A 17,419-nucleotide genomic window follows, 5' to 3' on the forward strand; every position below is an offset into this window, starting at 1 on the left:
CTTTTCTCTGTGCTCTATTATGTCTGACTAGCGGCATTTTCAAGCTTAGTAGATTAAATAAAAGAAGCAAATCAATGCACCACTTACACTATTGAACATTGATTTGGAGAGCACAAATTTTTCATGTGCCAAGAAAATGATAACGTAAGGGTGTGTAAATGGTGTCATGCCACTGAAAATATTTTAGCATTTAACGGAGAGTGCATCAATCAGCTGCTGGATATCGTATTTGACCGTTTTTTTCCGAAGCTCTACACAACGCCCCCACACACGTCGCATTGCGGGAAAAGACGTATACTGTCGAAAATTTTAACAACTTCATATTGAGAATGCTTATGGTAACCAGAAAAAAATTTTCCGCCGACTTTTTTTCTAGCGGAGCATGGGCTAGAAAGAAAGCAAGTGCTAAGATCCAAAGACAGAGAGTTGATAGACTTTCACTATCCGCTTTCAAAAGCACAAAGCCAATTTGTCTTGTTTGTGGTAAGGTTGTGACTGTTATTTGACCGACTAGGGGGTGGCACGGTGTTTTGGCGAGAAAACTAAGTAGTAGCCCTGGCATTGTCCGATAAATGACCATACCCTGACAATCCATGTCTCGGCCGCAGGAGAGTGGAGCCACGTGTGCAACTTTCAACAAAAAACGACTACAGCGCAAATGCTTGTAATTCTCACCTTCGCGCACTGCCGTTAAATGTCGCACGTTTAATAAAAGGAAAAGAAAGATGAAGTAGCACTGTGCTTTTTGATCACCTCGGAAGGGGACTACTTCCAAGAACGCCGAACGCAGATGACTCTACCTACTGCAAAAATGTTTAGGTGTTTCCGTCGAACGAGACAGTGACGTTATGTTAATGTATTGAGACACTGCCCAAAACAAACAGGAAGTAAACAACAAGAGACGGGAAAGAGCGCACACTACCTTATACCACCATTCTTGGGCACTTGTACTTTGGATTCTTTTCTAAAGTTACGGCTTGCGCGAGAGAATATATCCATTTTTCCCACAAGGAATCGACCCACCACCCGAAATACTCTTGCTGCGTGCTGATCTGCGCCATCCAATAGAAAACCGGATTAACAACATGTCTATGGCACCGTATCTGCAGTGGCAGACACCAAGCTGCTTTTTGTAAACGACACTCTGTGCCCCATTTGCTCGAAAAAAATTATCGGCACTTAGTCGCAATAAGACATAACTGCGCCTGTATTTGAAACTTGTATGTGTATTGCGCCTGGCTTGAGCGTAATAAGTAGTAATAATATTAACTACAATAATATTAACAATAAGGTCAATTTAGTCAGACGGGCGAATCAGTGATTGCGACATAAATCTATTAGACAGCTGTGCAAACTAAGGTCAGTCGTTTTATCAACTGCGTAAACTGCTGTAAACATTCGCTTACTAACTAAATTAACCTGCACGTTGTCACGCGCGCAAAATCACACACGAACACATCTCTCTCGATAAGCGCGGACACTGGCTGTCAAAACGATGGCGTGGGAGAGAGTGGCAGCAACAGCGAGCGAATTGTCCATCCTGCTACTCCTAGCTTCAACGCGAATTAATTGCGCCGAGAAGACACCACACACGAAGGCATCAGGGGCGCTTTAACGAAAAGCTATTCCAAACTGCTTCTATTCTATTTTTGCAATCAGGCCTCCATGATTGCCCAACTTCACTTGTCTTTCACGCAACGTAAAGGAAAAATATTAGCGTAGCTTGCACGGGAGGCGCAATGCTACAGAGAAAGCGGAGCTGATAGGCACCTAGCTTGGCCTGGCTTTTGGGCTAGGCTAAGCACTACCAAGTCATTCCCAGCATTTTCCGGAATTTATTGATCATTTATCGATTAGCTACTGGTTGACTATCCATTGTCTATTGATGACAGACTAAGCTTAAGTAGTCCCAACCATGCTTAGCTAGACTTAACCAGGCTCAGCTTCGCCAGTTCACAGAGGTATGTGTCATTGCGCTTGGACCCTTTCTGCACTACCGCCAGGATCGGCCCACAATTTCTGTTCGCAGGTTACGGACTAACGCTCGGCTTAAACAGCTCCGCTGTTAAAAAACCGCGAGAGCTACTCACTCTTATATGACATGTGCACACTAAATACGCATGTGAGACCGAACAACAGAAAAATATTCTTTTTCGATTCTATGCTTTTTTACCATCAGCCATCCGCAATTGGTCAAAAGTTTTCGGGCTGCGCCCACTTCGCCTGTCTGTCACCTGACGTCCAAAAACCGTGAAAAATCACTGCGTCAAAGTGGCGTGTACGCATTAAAGATGCATTATTACGCCGATAAAAACTTAATTTTCTTTTTAATAGCCGGACACTGCCCCGTTCCGACATGAATAGGATGTGGGTACCCGCCTATCGCACTGGCACTGGCTAGTCGGTGCTGCCGTGGAGAATGGATTTATTTGCCTATATGAAAAATTTTGCGTGACATTATATGGTTGTCGAGCCCTTTCGGCACGTAAACGACATCGCTATGTCAAATTTTCTTCACTGAAGATTCGTTTTAACTGCATTGTTACGTTTCCGTTGCACGCCGGCGTGATTTTCTAGCAGACACCGAAAGCTAAGTAAGAAGAAGCAGGGCAAACGCAGACGCCGGCGTCGCCCTCCTCATCAGGTTATCTACTTTCACTGCGCTAGCCCGGCCCCACCTCACCGTCCAAACTTGTGCGTACTCGTAACCCTTGGTTAGCCAATCAGGTAAGAAATATATGTCAAGCTAGGCAATGATATTCCTTTTGAAAGCAAACAACAGTGACCTCCTATAAAGAAGGAGAGCGTTTCAATGGCCTTCTCAAACAACGCTGCGAGTCACCGCCCGATGCTTGCGTTCGCGGTTACGTAAATTGGACATCAGGAGATTGGAAGCAAAACAGATTGGAGTAGTTTTATGTTTTGGGGTCCCAGCCATCGGCCCTTCTAGACTTTGTACCCAGCGCAGATCGCTTTCTAGATCGGGGCCGCGTCATACGTAGCCGCCACGGGAGTAAAACGTCCCCCACTTTCCCTGCGGCCTTGTGCGCGATGGAAGACGGAGCGCTTTTTCCCCGGTTTCCTCCCTTGCGCACGCGAGACTGAGCAACCATTCTCTGCTCACCCTCTCACGCTTTCACTTTACCCACACCATACGGCGCGCGGCCACGATGTTATCGCACTTGGACATTATACGAAACATCACGTCGACGACGACGGCGGAAATGTGCCTGGAGTGTCCATATATTTGCAATAGCAATAACATTATGTGGATCCAGCTCAGTGTGGGAAGCTGAGTAAGCGAAGCTTTCTCTGCTGTTTGCTTTGACTGACGTTAACAGTGAATGTTTAATTTCTTCAGCATTTAGTGCAATGCGAGATTGGTGAGTTGATGTTAAACGTTACCCTGCGTGCACCTGTTTGTCCGTGTAATACACAGCGAGACGTGCTTGCTTGAGGCATTGTTGTGCGCCGTTTTTTATAACCTTCAAGATTGAGCCACCAGGCTTCTCAGATAAATCTGAAAGGGGCCCAGGCCCCTTCAGGACCTTTAATAAAGTTAATTCTCTCTCTCTCAGATAAATCTGCCACGCTTCCACTCGCACCGGCAACATACGGCATCCGGCCGTGATGTTATCGCACTCGGTCCTAACACGGAACATCGCGGCGACAGCGAAGGCGCCGCGGATGACGTCGGCGTAAATGCGCCTGGAGTGTACATATAATTGCTTTCACAATAATAAAAAAAAAGTTGTGTACGGGAAATACCGCTGCCATAAACTAGAAGCTTGTTTCCCCACAGTACGACTGATTTTGTGGAGAAACAAACCCATTGTATGTTTTCTTCGTATTTTCGAGCGATTTAGTGCGACAGCATTTAAAAACCCGGAATCAGGTTAGTAATGTCCGAACGACTGTCACACCAGTGTTTTGTTGCGCTACGAGGACATTGTAAGAGTCACCTGACGAGAGGAAATATTCCCGACAGGGCGGGGCTCCGAGAAGCATTGTCAAGCGATTACCTATTTGCGCAGCTAATCAATCGTGCGGCTCACAGCAGGCCCTACACCAATTGACCCGATGTAGTTCAGCGGTTGCGGCTCCACTTTCTCAAACCTTCACAACCTTCCCTTCGCGTATAACGTGCGAGATTTGCGTACACTTAACAGGCACGCATGATTTTAGTTATACTTCCGAACTGAAAAAAGAAATCATGCAGAAACTCCTCTGGGAGTTGCGTAAGTATGCACAAGCATTGTGCCGCTTGTTAATCGCCACGCAGCCCGGTGTCATTATCAGTGTTATGAAATTTGATTCGACCAGCATAAACCCTTATTAACCCTTATCGATCGTTATCAACCTTATCGAGCACGATCCCACCCTTATCAACTATTATCGGTCCTTATCAACCTGGATGTCCAGCTAGGCTGTTGCAAAACTACCACTACAATTGCTGAGGGGGGCTGTCACAGCTGTCCCCGATTTGTCGTCGGCGCGTAGTCGATCGACGGGGTATACAAGCTGGTTGGTCGTTCCGTACTCAAGCGAACACAGTGAAGAGAGTCAGAGTCGGGAGTAAACAAAAAAACAAGGTATTTATCGGCTGATAAATATACACAAATTAATAAAATAAAATACACTAGACAAGCTAACACAACTGAACTTAAGATAACACAATGATGAAGACAAATAAATACGAGCAATTAACAGTAGATATAAAAATGACAGTGCGAGGATCAAATACACAAGAAAACACTAAACACTAAAGCAAAGTTCAATAGAAGTCAATGTTCAAAAGAAAACAAATGGTGTCATACGCTTGGCCGGGCAGCAGCAGCAAGTCCATAGACCGTGAAGTCGGTGTACAGAGCTCTCCCGAAGAAGGCTGGCTGTCCGATCTTGTCGAGGTTGATGCGAATTTATTTATTTATTTTATTTATTTCAAAATACCCTCAGGGCCATATGGCATTAAAGAGGGGAGTGGTTACAGAGTAGTAAAGAAAGACAAATCAAACAAACCAGTGCAGTGAGTTCTGGTAATACAATAATTCTCCTGATTATACAATGTTAGCTAATGTTTCGCGAAAAAGTTTGTTATCGGTGATGGCTACGATACTTGAGGGAAGGTGGTTTCATTCCTGCGATGTACGGGGGATGAAAGACTGTAAAAAAGACTTCATGTGACATGAATCAATTCCCACCTTACTGCGATGATCGACGCGGTTTGAAATGTATTGAGGCCGCATTATCAAGTCGTCGTGAAGCGTGGTGTGATGGAAAATTTTATGAAATGCTGGGCTGGGTTTCCCGGGAGTCTAGATCCGACGACTTCCCTCAAGCAGGTTGAGCTAACTTGAGGCGGACTACCGAGGACTTCGTTGCAGACGCTGGTTTGATGTCTCGTACGTCAACTAGTTACTTCGAGTTCCGACGCGGCTAGGCGGCCCAGGCGATACTGGACGGCGCTAGCTCCTTGACTACTTCTCCGCACATTACAGGATCAGCTTCTAGACTAATCAGCAGGGCCCAAAACCTGCGCTTAAATAGCCTCTCCTTTCCCTAGTTCCCTATGTAGGGAAACTGCCAGTATGTAGAGTTCTCCGAATTCCCGGCTCTTAGCTCCCAACAGTCTTGGCCGCGACCCTTTCACCATGGACGAAGAACCGCAGATTCTCCTCTCTCCCAATTTCAAGGGCCAAGGTCGAACCTGGCATACCGCGCAGACGTACACGCACACTTCTGGGTCCGTAATCGGCGTGTCGCGTCTCGAATCGAGATGGCACCCCGAGCAGCCACGACGCTTTTGACGCCCGTAATTCGGCGTGTCGATGTCGAGTAACTTATACGCTGCACAGTCAGGAGTCCACGTTTTTGACGCTCGTAATTCGGCGTGTCGTTAATCGGCGTCCAAACCATTCGAAAATATGCCGCTCCGTGACACAGCCCCCCACTTTCAGAACATTATCACATAATTTCACTCACACGAGTGGCATTTTCGAAAACAAGAAAGAAGGCCGTTCCATGTATACATAACATTATACATTAAATAACATCGTGTACTATACGAAAAAACAAATGAACAGAACACTACCGCACGTCCAGGCACACAGCACCAAAATTCTCCAACTCGACTGCAGAATGACCCTAATAAATGGTACTGAAAATATCCTATGCAGCACAAACGCCATGAACCGTCTGTTCACATTCCACATCAGTTTTAATACACGTACTAGTGCAACTGAGAAAAAAACCCTGCGCAAACCACGCGCCCAAGACTACAAGAACACTCGCGCTTACCGCAAAGCACTTCCACGCACCAAATGAAACCCAAAATGCTGTCGTGTTCCGAATACACGTGCGAGACACGCGCCAACACTTTGCTTCCCTTCGTGTTCGCTCAAGACACGCTTTGAAGGAACGGCACAAACACTCTTCCAAAAGACAAGGCCACACAACGGCTCCTTCAAATAACGCGACCCATTCTCAAAGAAAAAAAAATCGCGAACACTTCCGTAAAGTGAACTGATACAGCGTATCTCACCCCAAAGCAAGCCTACCTGCTACAGAAATACTGACATATCAAGAAAACAGTTTCAAAAATTAATGCGCGCGCAAACCAGTTCTATCAGATTATCGGAGAGCTTCTAAAACAATTTACACAAAGCTGCAATTAAAGAAACCAGCAAGCTGTTTCTAGAAAACCTGTATCAATTCCTTAAGCCGTACTCGAGGCGGGCGCGGTTTGACAGCTCGTCTGGTCAGCGAGGGAATACAAAGCGTACAGCGGTCATTCTCCTCGCTGCCCACCCCCGACACTTCACAAACAGGCAGCATGCCTTTTAGGCATCGCGCTGCGTTTTCACTGACGCTCTCCGGTGCCATGTCCAGCACACCTCTCAACGAACTGAACGAGGGGGAACATGCTTGCCCCCTTGCTTTTGTCCGCCCCCGCGCCGAACGGCCCTTTTCTCTCTTCTTCACCCGGCGGTTCGGACGCGCTCTTACTGGAGACATTGCAATCTGCAAACGCGCCTTTCGAAAACCTTCACTGTGTTCCCCGCAGGGTTTAGCGCCCTTTGTTTTACTCGCTGCGCTGCCTTCTCTGCCGCATTACGGACTCTGCGACACCGCTTCCTTCTCTTTCTCCTAGCACGTTTTCTGGTGCCAATTTCCGAGCCTTCCGCTCGCACCTCGTGATGACCGGCGCGCATATCGTCGGTCACACTTGCCACTTCAACCACGCAGTTTGGATGATTAGCGGGTGAATCACCCCTCTCAATTCCACCTTCACTGGCGGAGAGCTCCAAACACCTCGGTGCAATGCAGCTATTTTCTTTTGCGCACCGTAGCTCACATATCTGGGAGCTGTCCGCAACTGCACCATCCTGCCTGCATTGTGCTTCAGCGCACCTTTCTGATCGATTGCACTCTCCACTGGTGCTCTTGCCTAGAGAGTTTGTGTCACTTCGGACAACTACTGCAGGCGCTACCTTCGCGACATATGCCAACTCGTCCACCGCTGGCCTAGCTGCTTCTCTCGCATGCTGGTGTCCACTTGACCGAGTTGCTTTTTCCCTTCCGGGTTAATTCCGTGAGGGGAGCGCTGATTTCGGGGTAGTTCGGGATAAATTCCCGGTAGTATCCGGTCAAACTAAGGAAGGAGCGTACCTGCCGTTTCGTTGACGGGCGTGGCGCAGCTTCGATCTTGTCCAGCGTCTTCCCCAATGGTTGCAATATGCCTCGTCCGACTCGATGACCCAGGAAGTCTATCTACTTAATGCCAAACTCGCACTTACTGGGGCGTACTGTTAACCCAGCCGCCTCGATGCGCTGGAAAAGCAGCTCCAGGGAATTCAGATGTTTTTCCCACGTTTCGGTGGCCACCAGGACATCGTCATAGTAGTGTTCTACACACGGTACACCGTCCGCAACTTTGCGCATTTAATTTCGCAAACACAGCAGGGGCTGTCTTTATTCCGAAGGGCATAAAGCGGAATTGATACAGCCCAGATGTCGTCGAGAAGGCCGTCTTTGTCCTGGATTCCGTCGATAATGGCATTTGCCAGTAGGCCTTCACAAAGTCTAGCTTGGAGAAATACCTCTTCTCTCCGACTGTCGCGAAGACCACGTCGGCCCAAGTCATGGGTTCGGAGTCGGCCACCAGAACATTGTTCAGGCGCCGAAAATCAATGCACAGCCGGTTCGTACCTTCTGGCTTCTTCACCAAAATTACCGGCGAATTGTAGGGGGACTCCGATCTCTCGACAATTCCGAGCCTCTCCATTTCTCGCACCTCCCTTTCTACGCTGTCGCGCGTCGCAAAGGGGAGGGGATACTGCTTCAGGTGGACGGGGTTGTTTGTGGTTAGTTGCAGATTGCAGTAAACCCAGTCGGTTTTGCCCGGGACGTCAGAAAAGATAGGTGCGTGTTTTTCAACAACACTTTGGACCTGTCTGGTCTGTTCAGCATTTAGTTTGTCTGAGAGTTTGACGTCCTTCTCGCCTTCTGATTTCCGTAGTTCGGGGGTAGGAATACTCCCATCGTCGCCCGAATCCAGAACACCGAATGTCGCATTGCACACGTTGGCTGTTCGGGAGTCTCTCTCCTCGTACTTTTTTAGTAAGTTGGCGTGGAATATTTTCCTCCAGCCGGCCGTATCGATGATATAGTCATCCTCTCCTCTCTTCTCCCTGACCTCAAAAGGACCCTTCCACTGCAGGAGCAGCTTGTTGTTGGTAGGGAGCAAGATCAATACCCTGTTTCCAGGGTGAAACTGCCGTTCCTTTGCCTTGCGGTCGTAAAGTTTCGCGTATCGTGCCCCTGCCTTCTCCAACTCATCGTGTGCTATCCGGCAAGTTTCCTCCAGTCGGTTCCGAAGGTCGAAGACATGCTGATAGGTCGTCTTTGCTTCATCGCTGAGTTCGGTATTCGTCCACAGTTCCTTCAAGATCGCCAAGGGGCCTCTCACATGTCGGCCGTATAATAATTCAAAAGGCGAAAAGCCCATGCTGGCCTCGGGGACTTCCCTGTAGGCGAAAAGGAGAGGCTCCAGGTAGCGGTCCCAATCCCTCGGCTTTTCTCCGCACATGCGCTTCAACATCAACTTCAAAGTTCCGTTGAACTTTTCCACCATGCCATTGGCCATGGAATGGTACGGGGTGGTGTGGAGTTGGCGCACGGAAAGAAGCCGAGCTACTCCTTTCATTAGGTCTGACGTGAAATTCGTGCCTCGATCACTCAGCACTTCGTTGGGGACGCCAAATCGGGAGAACATCTCGACCAAGGCCTCGGCCACTCGTTCTGTCTCTATGCTGGGTAGCGCCACGGCGTCCGGATAGCGGGTTGCATAATCCATCCGGGTTAGAATGTACCTGTTCCCGTGCTTTGAGGGTGGTTGTATAGGACCCACTATGTCGATAGCCACCCGCTTGAACGGGGTTTCAATTACGGGTGTCCTTCCAAGTGGAACGCGTGGCACTTTGCCCTTAGGAACCGTGCGCTGGCAAATATCGCAAGAAGCGAGAAACCTTTTCACATCGGCCGTGATTCCCGGCCAATAGAATTCCTCAGCAATCCGATCCTTCGTCTTCTGGGTGCCCAAGTGGCCGGCCATTATACCGTCATGTGCCGTTTTTAACACCGCGTCTCGGTGGCACTTAGGCACGACAAGCTGACGCACTGACCGTCCGTTCTTCTCCGTGTAGCACCGATAAAGCAGCCCGTCTCTCTGTGTTAATTTAATGCTTCCCTTCTCATTTGAGCATGTCTGCTTCTGGTTGATCCTTGTGAAACACTGCTTGAGCGTCTCATCACTTCTCTGCTCGTTCCCGTACCCGTCCTCGCCTGGTAACTCTGCCGTGGCCCCGGGAACCTGGAGTTGGGAAAACCCTCTCGACTGTGCCTGCGCCTGGGCGCGGGTGATAGCTGCCGCCACGGGTTCTTGTTTGGTCTTGGCCCCACCGGCGGATTCTTCGGTCTCGTCTTTCGGATCCTCCGGAGATCTTGCGCCTTCTATATTTCCCACAATTAGGTCATATAGCGGTTCTCGCATACAAAGCGCTGTAAGGAGGCCGTAAAGTACGGGGTGTCGACTTGGATTCGCGCCTCGGGTAGCATCTTGGCACTTCCGTCAACCAAGTAGACGAGGCTGCTGGCACCCGTTAGCTGTTCCTCGTTCACTAGGTCACTCCTTATGATCACCGTGTTGCACCCTGTGTCTCGCAACACTGATGTCTTTCCCTCCCAGGGTCCCCGAAACCACCGGAAGGGCCCTGGCGAGAAATTTTGGTTGCGTCGTCATTATCGCGTTGACGACGGGAACCTTATCACCATTTCTCAGCTCGAGATATCCGTCGCGTATATGATCCTGGTGAGCCACTTCGGTGGGGGCGTAAACACACGATGCCTGGAGTCTATTAGAGCCCTCTCCGCAGTTGTATGAACGGTGACCCTTTCCACCACACGTGTAACAGACGATGGCCGCGTTGGCCGCGGGCTTGTAGCGGCATAGTTGGGGTGGATGGTTTCCGCGATTGCAGAGGTAACACCGCGGTATCGGCGGGTGACCGGTACCCCTCTTTGCAGTTTCCTGTCTCTCAGCAACGTCGGGACCATCATTCTTTGTTTTCCCAAGGTTTGTTCCACCCTGAGCTTCCAAGAACTGGTCTGCCAACTCTACCATATCCTCTAAAGATTCTGACTTCCTCTCCTTTAAGTAAAGCGACAAATTCGGACCGCAACCATGCAAAAATCGCTCTTTGATCAGCAGTGCGCGAAGGGAAGTGAACTCCGTATTGGTTTTGGACAGTTCGACCCATCTATCGAAATAATGGCTTAGCCGAGCCGCATATTGTGTTGCTGTTTCACTCCCCACAGGTTTCTCGTTATTGAACTTGTCACGAAACCCGTCTGCTGTGAAGCGAAAACGCTTCAGGAGAGCGGTCTTCACTTTTGTGTAATCTGCTGCATCGCTCGGGGGTAATCTTCCGTAAACACTAAGCGCTTCTCCGCTTAAACAAGTCGAAAGCGCGGTCGACCACTGGCTTTCGGGCCACTTCTGACCTTTGGCGATACTCTCAAACCGCCGGATAAATGCGTCCAAATCGTCCCTTCTTTCATCGAAGGAAACGAGAAGCCTGCTAGCATTTATCCGTAAACTGTTCTCCTGTACTTCCTGGTGCTCTTTGCTAGCCGTGCTATCGTTGCCACTTTGATTAAGCTGAATCCTTAATAGTAGCAACTGTATTTCGCGCTCGCCGGCTTCCTTCGCCGCCACTCGCTCGCCGCCACTCGCTCTTTTTCTTTTCGCTCTTTCTCTTTTTCCTCTCGGGCCAACGCCCGCTCTTCTCGGGCCTGCTCCTGCTGTTGCGTAATCCATGTCCTCAACTCGGCGCCCTCTAGGCCTGACTGTTTGCCGAGTTCTATCCACTTTTCGAACTCCATTCCCACCAAAATGCGGCTACACCACCAAAAACCGTGCGCTCACAATTCGCATGCACGTGCGTTCGACACTGCACAAGAATGTGTCAGTAGCACTAATCGATAAATCTCCACGATTATTGTTCTCCGTTCACCGTGCTGCTTTTGTACGGAACGTCCTGTTCCCGGACGCCAGTTTATGTCACAGCTGTCCCCGATTTGTCGTCGGCGCGAAGTCGATCGACGGGGTAGACAAGCTGGTTGGTCGTTCCGTACTCAAGCGAACACAGTGAAGAGAGTCAGAGTCGGGAGTAAACAAAAAAACAAGGTATTTATCGGCTGATAAATATACACAAATTAATAAATAAAATACACTAAACAAGCTAACACAACTGAACTTAAGATAACACAATGATGAAGACAAATAAATACGAGCAATTAACAGTAGATATAAAAATGAAACAGTGCGAGGATCAAATACACAAGAATACGCTAAACACTAAAGCAAAGTTCAATAGAAGTCAACGTTCAAAAGAAAACAAATGGTGTCATACGCTTGGCCGGGCAGCAGCAGCAAGTCCATAGACCGTGAAGTCGGTGTACAGAGCTTTCTCGAAGAAGGCTGGCGGTCCGATCTTGTCGAGGTTGATGCGAATTGCTGGGCTGGGTTTCCCGGGAGTCTAGATCCGACGACTTCCCTCAAGCAGGTTGAGCTAACTTGAGGCGGACTACCGAGGACTTCGTTGCAGACGCTGGTTTGATGTCTTGTACGTCAACTAGTTACTTCGAGTTCCGACGCGGCTAGGCGGCCCAGGCGATACTGGACGGCGCTAGCTCCTTGACTACTTCTCCGCACATTACAGGATCAGCTTCTAGACTAATCAGCAGGGCCCAAAACCTGCGCTTAAATAGCCTCTCCTTTCCCTAGTTCCCTATGTAGGGAAACTGCCGGTATGTAGAGTTCTCCGAATTCCCGGCTCTTAGCTCCCAACAGTCTTGGCCGCGCCCCTTTCACCATGGACGAAGAACCGCAGATTTTCCTCTCTCCCAATTTCAAGGGCCAAGGTCGAACCCGGCATACCGCGCAGACGTACACGCACACTTCTGGGTCCGTAATCGGCGTGTCGCGTCTCGAATCGAGATGGCACCCCGAGCGGCCACGACGCTTTTAACGCCCGTAATTCGGCGTGTCGATGTCGAGTAAATTATACGCTGCACAGTCAGGAGTCCACGTTTTTGACGCTCGTAATTCGGCGTGTCGTTAATCAGCGTCCAAACCATTCGAAAATATGTCACTCCGTTAGAGGGGCATGCAATGTTTTATTCGTGGTTTGGATGCTTGCTTTGAACATGTTCTTTATTGAAACATGTTCTGTTCTGTGTATTGTATGGGTCACCTCAATGAATGTATGCGCTGTTCGCTTCACTTCGCTGAGCGCTTGTAGCCTCTGCCTTACGAGGTTATGAGCCATTGCATTCGTCTTACGTGACGGACGGACAAATTTCTCATTTGGTAGGCATAGAAATGCTTATGCATTTAAAACTAAAATGGCATCTTTTATTAAACGATACGAAGCTGGTGATTTTCGCTGTAACACGAGGAATCTCTTTTCCTCTTTATTTCGTTCCATCACGCGTTCTATATACCATAAGTTTTCCCTTTCAATTTTTTTTACACTGATAATATTCAAGCCTTCGCATTGTCGGCACATTGCACTGTCAAGTAAACACAAGTAACAAGTGCTGTATTTGGCGATGTCCTTTTGTGTCAAAATTTCCCTAATAGTAAATCTTTCCAAATACCTTATCTCTAAATACCAAATGAAACACTTTACCATGCGCCGAAACTTGAGAAAAAGGGGCACGCTCAGCCGTTCTTAGTGCTTCGATGGCACTCCATAAAGCCATTTGGCCCGCTCCTTCTTGCCGAATCTGACACCATCATCTTTCCTTATACGCCAGGGCACAAATATGCATCACAGCTGCACATTCGTGTCCATTTTTAGTATGGTCCACAAGCTCTTTCCCATCAATTCAACGGCGGACGAATCGTTTGCCCCTGTAGAGATGCTTTCCCGCATAGTAGCCAAACAAAAGCGCCCGAGGAAAAAAATTCAGCCAGCGGAATAAAACCAAACTGGACCTACATATATAGAGAGGCCTACAGTATAGTGCCACTAGAGTGCCATAAGCGGATTAGTTTTTACTGTGCTGCAAATGAAGTTTTAAAAATCACCCCATGCATTTTAAATGGGTCTACAAAAGTGCCCTAGGAAAAAAATCCAGCCGGCGGAATTAAACTACACTCGACATATAGCGTGAGAAAGTTGTCGGGATTGAGTGCCTAAAGTGCAAATCGCGAAAAACGAGCCATTGCTCAGCAATCGATTTTTAAAAAATGCTGCCCATAGCGTTACGCCGACCGCATCGCCCCAGGGTCGGCTTCACCGCAGTAGTCGATGTCCCAGATTGCTGGACTTGAGGCGTTCATGTCAGATAGCTATCTATGATTAGAGTGAACCTGCAAGGGAAGGCCGAGGGCTAAAATATTCAAGACTAATGCGACGAAGAATTTGTTTTAGTTTATATTTTGTTTTCACGCGAAAGGCACTTGCTGGTAGTTGATTGAGAGAGGAGGGTATGAAGTAATTACGAGTGCGCTGACCGTATCTGGTAGAGCAGCGGATCACCCGAAAGCGATCTTTAGTACGAAGACAGCGTGCAGGAACATATTCGACCTTATACTTGTTTGGCCAAAAATGCCTCATGATAGCCGTTTCTTTGAGAAGGCGTTAAAATTTGAGCACCTTAATGCCTTGAAAAGGTCAATGCCTGAAGGTAATCCTAAATCGTAGCTAATTATTTTCAGAATAGATCGAAGGATAGAGTTTATTCTGTTTTTCCATCGAATCGCGCAGAGACCGAAAACCGTAATTCCATAACGAAGTATACTTTAACCCAGTGCCTGTAGAATCATTTTACGAACTGATAAAGGCATATAATATCTAATGTTGTATAAGGCACCTGAAACTGCACGAAGCCTTGAGAAAACGTAAGCTAGGTGGGAATTCCAGGCGAAGTCACTGTCAAGTAAGACGCCCAGGTATATAACAGATGAAACGAATGGGACGGGTGTACAAGTACAAGGAGAACAAGATGAAGGGTGTGCCAGTAATGGAAGGTTTAAACGAACTTTCTTCAAGGGATTGTGGAAACAAATAAGCTGTGTTTTGGAGAGATTCACTTTTATCACATTTTTACAGAACCAATTCATAGCGCTATTCGTTGACTCTTCTAAAAGGGAGATAACATCTGAAAAACGAGAATGTTGAGACAATATAACAGTGTCGTCTGCGTACTGGAATAAAACGGCAGGAATAGCAGCGGCGAGGTCATTTACATATAGATTAAAAATAAGTGGACTTAATATAGATCTATGAGGTACTCCGGCTTTAATTACGGTTACATTGCTTCGGTGCTGTCCTATGGAGACTAGTTGTGTTCTATCGTCTAAAAAGTTAGTCAGCAGCTTTAAAAAAGGCCCGCGAAATCCAACCAATGAGAGTTTAGATAATAGAAGGCTATGGCATACACTGTCGAAAGCTTTGCTAGCGTCTAGGAAGAGAACGCAGACAACCTGGTTAGCTTCGAAAGCTGAATTGATAAGATCTGAAATGTCCTCCAAGAGAACCTGTGTTCCTTTACCTGGTAAAAAACGGTACTGCGTACTTGAAATAATGTTATTGGCATCTAGAAACTTAGACATGACTTGCAGCAGATGTTTTTCTAATACTTGAGAAATACACGATAGAATTGAGATTGACCGGTAATTTTCGTATTTGTTTCGTGCACCTCCCTTGAACAGGGGCATTACTATATGGTCTTTTTCATTTCTGTTGGAATAACACCACTGGCTACAATATGATTCAGCAATGTTAATAGCACACATTTAATAGCATCAAAATTTCTGCGCAACTCGTCTACAGAAATGCCGTCAACGCCAGGTGATTTATTAGATTTTAAGTTAAAAATAATTGATCTGACATCAGATTCAGACATCAGAAGCTGCGCGGATTTGCATACACTGTCACTTAGACTACAGAAATCTGGGTGCGGTTTAGCAGTACCAGAGACGCGTGAATATATATATATATATATATATATATATATATATATATATGTGTGTGTGTGTGTGTGTGTGTGTGTGTGTGTGTGTGTGTGTGTGTGTGTGTGTGTGTGTGTGTGTGTGTGTGTGTGTGTGTGTGTGTGTGTGTGTGTGTGTGTGTCTGTGTGTGTGTGTGTGCGTGCGTGCGTGTACGCGTCACTTTACTCTATAGCGGACGTCATTTTGCCTGGAATAGAAGCTGCATAATGTTTGTGTCGCCGGTGCACCGTCGATGCGCTGTGTTTCCGCAGTAAACACGAAATTTTCACCGTGTACGTATGTTCGCTGTGCGAGTGCATCCTTAGCATTCTCATTTGCTGCCTTTTCCCAAGGTACCATGCACCGCTGGAAACCCAGTGCGAATTTACGAGTCGGCAGGCACTATTGTTACAGTTAGCGCCTGCCCCGAAAAAATTCCGGCTGTATATGTAAGCGATCTTGTACTAAGAACATGTATATATTTTTGTAATAGAAGCATTGTAATTTTCGCTTTAAATGAAATAAAATTCACGCGGATATTATGCCGGAGAAGCTGTAGACATATTAAACTGCGTGCGATCGCGCCTGCCTGAATTCGCCGTTGCTCATGATCGTAGTGTTCACGAAAAATAGTCGAATGATAGGGCTATATTTGGGCTTTTCTAGTTGCAGCAATTAAGGACGCAGGGATAACGACGGCCTTCCGATTTTTTATTTTTTTTTCCACCGGCCGGGGGGGGGGGGGGGGGGGGCTGCACGTCACCCACCGTGTGCCGCCGCTGAGGATTTTCTTCTGTTAGTATGACTGAACAATGCGCGCGATGTCCGCAAGGGGCGCTGTGTGTCAGCTCGAAATAGGGTGCCTCGATGCCAGCGCCGCCGTTCAGGGTGCTGCCATCCTTTGACCGCACCCACGCCGCCGCTTACTCGCTGCGACGCCATCTTGAGTCACAGCGAGCGGTTGCGCGTGCTTGGTGCCGGTGCTTAGTGCGAGACACAGTGCGCGCGGATGCTTCGCTGACGCTTCTACTTGCTGGACAGTGTTCAGCCGCATGAATGACAAGCTTGTCAAGTGCATCGAGTCGACATGACGGGCTGTTGTATTCCCAAGTGCACCGGATCGACGCGTAAAGGGCTTCGTTGTTTACGCTTCCCCCGGGAGCCAGAGCGAAGGAAGAGATGGGAAGCCCAAGTAAAGCGGTATCACTGGAAGGCAACGGATAGCTCCTATATTTGCGAGGTAAGTGTCAAGAAAGTTTAGACGATCGCACCGTGTTTTTCATAAATAAGAAAGTATTCTCTGATCCTCGCTCACGTGCCTACGTTCGCTCACGAACTAAGCACTGCACCGATGCTGAGTAGCCTATGGTTTGCGAGCGCGCGTCGCATAGGCTTTTGCCGTTTTGATCAGCGCAGTCTATGCGAGTATTACCCTTATTTTAAGAACTGACGAAAATGCTTCGCCGCGAAATAGCCTTACATTAGCTACAAATCGTCACGTAAACCACCTATTTTACTTTTTCACGGGAAGCACACATCGTGCGTCTCTTGTTTCTTTTTTCGCTATTGGTTATTTGGGACTAAAGAACGCAGTGCTTCTTCTGGGGAGAGCGGCTGTTGTGTACGTGGCAAGCGAAGCATTGTGATTTTCTCTATTCTCAGCAGATATCTTGCGGATCTCAGGTTGTTACGTTATATAGCTGATTTTTTAGACGAATATATTTGTAGCGTGGTGCTCGTAAGCCGATGGTCATTCGTGCTCATTCCCGATCGTAGTGGGTACTGTGACGGTCTTTAAATGCCTGTGCACTGTATGCCCAGGTGTAGTAGAGTTAAGGGGCATCATGGGACCAAAAT

The 17,419-nt window shown here is 47.8% G+C and overlaps 1 protein-coding gene across 1 annotated transcript; it reads right to left on the minus strand.

The window, feature by feature from the left end:
• Positions 1-7,894: 7,894 nt before the first annotated feature.
• On the minus strand, positions 7,895-10,051 carry LOC119442928 (uncharacterized protein K02A2.6-like). The gene has a single exon (XM_037708003.1). The coding sequence runs from the start codon at positions 10,049-10,051 to the stop codon at positions 7,895-7,897; it is 2,157 nt and encodes a 718-aa protein (XP_037563931.1).
• Between the last annotated feature and the right edge of the window lie 7,368 nt (positions 10,052-17,419).

Source organism: Dermacentor silvarum, chromosome 1 (assembly GCF_013339745.2).
Source record: "Dermacentor silvarum isolate Dsil-2018 chromosome 1, BIME_Dsil_1.4, whole genome shotgun sequence".
Taxonomy (NCBI): Eukaryota; Metazoa; Arthropoda; class Arachnida; order Ixodida; family Ixodidae; genus Dermacentor; species Dermacentor silvarum.

Bases quoted from the DNA above. Each gene is read 5' to 3' on its own strand.
- LOC119442928 (XM_037708003.1), bottom strand. From the start codon at position 10,051: ATGCGAGAACCGCTATATGACCTAATTGTGGGAAATATAGAAGGCGCA.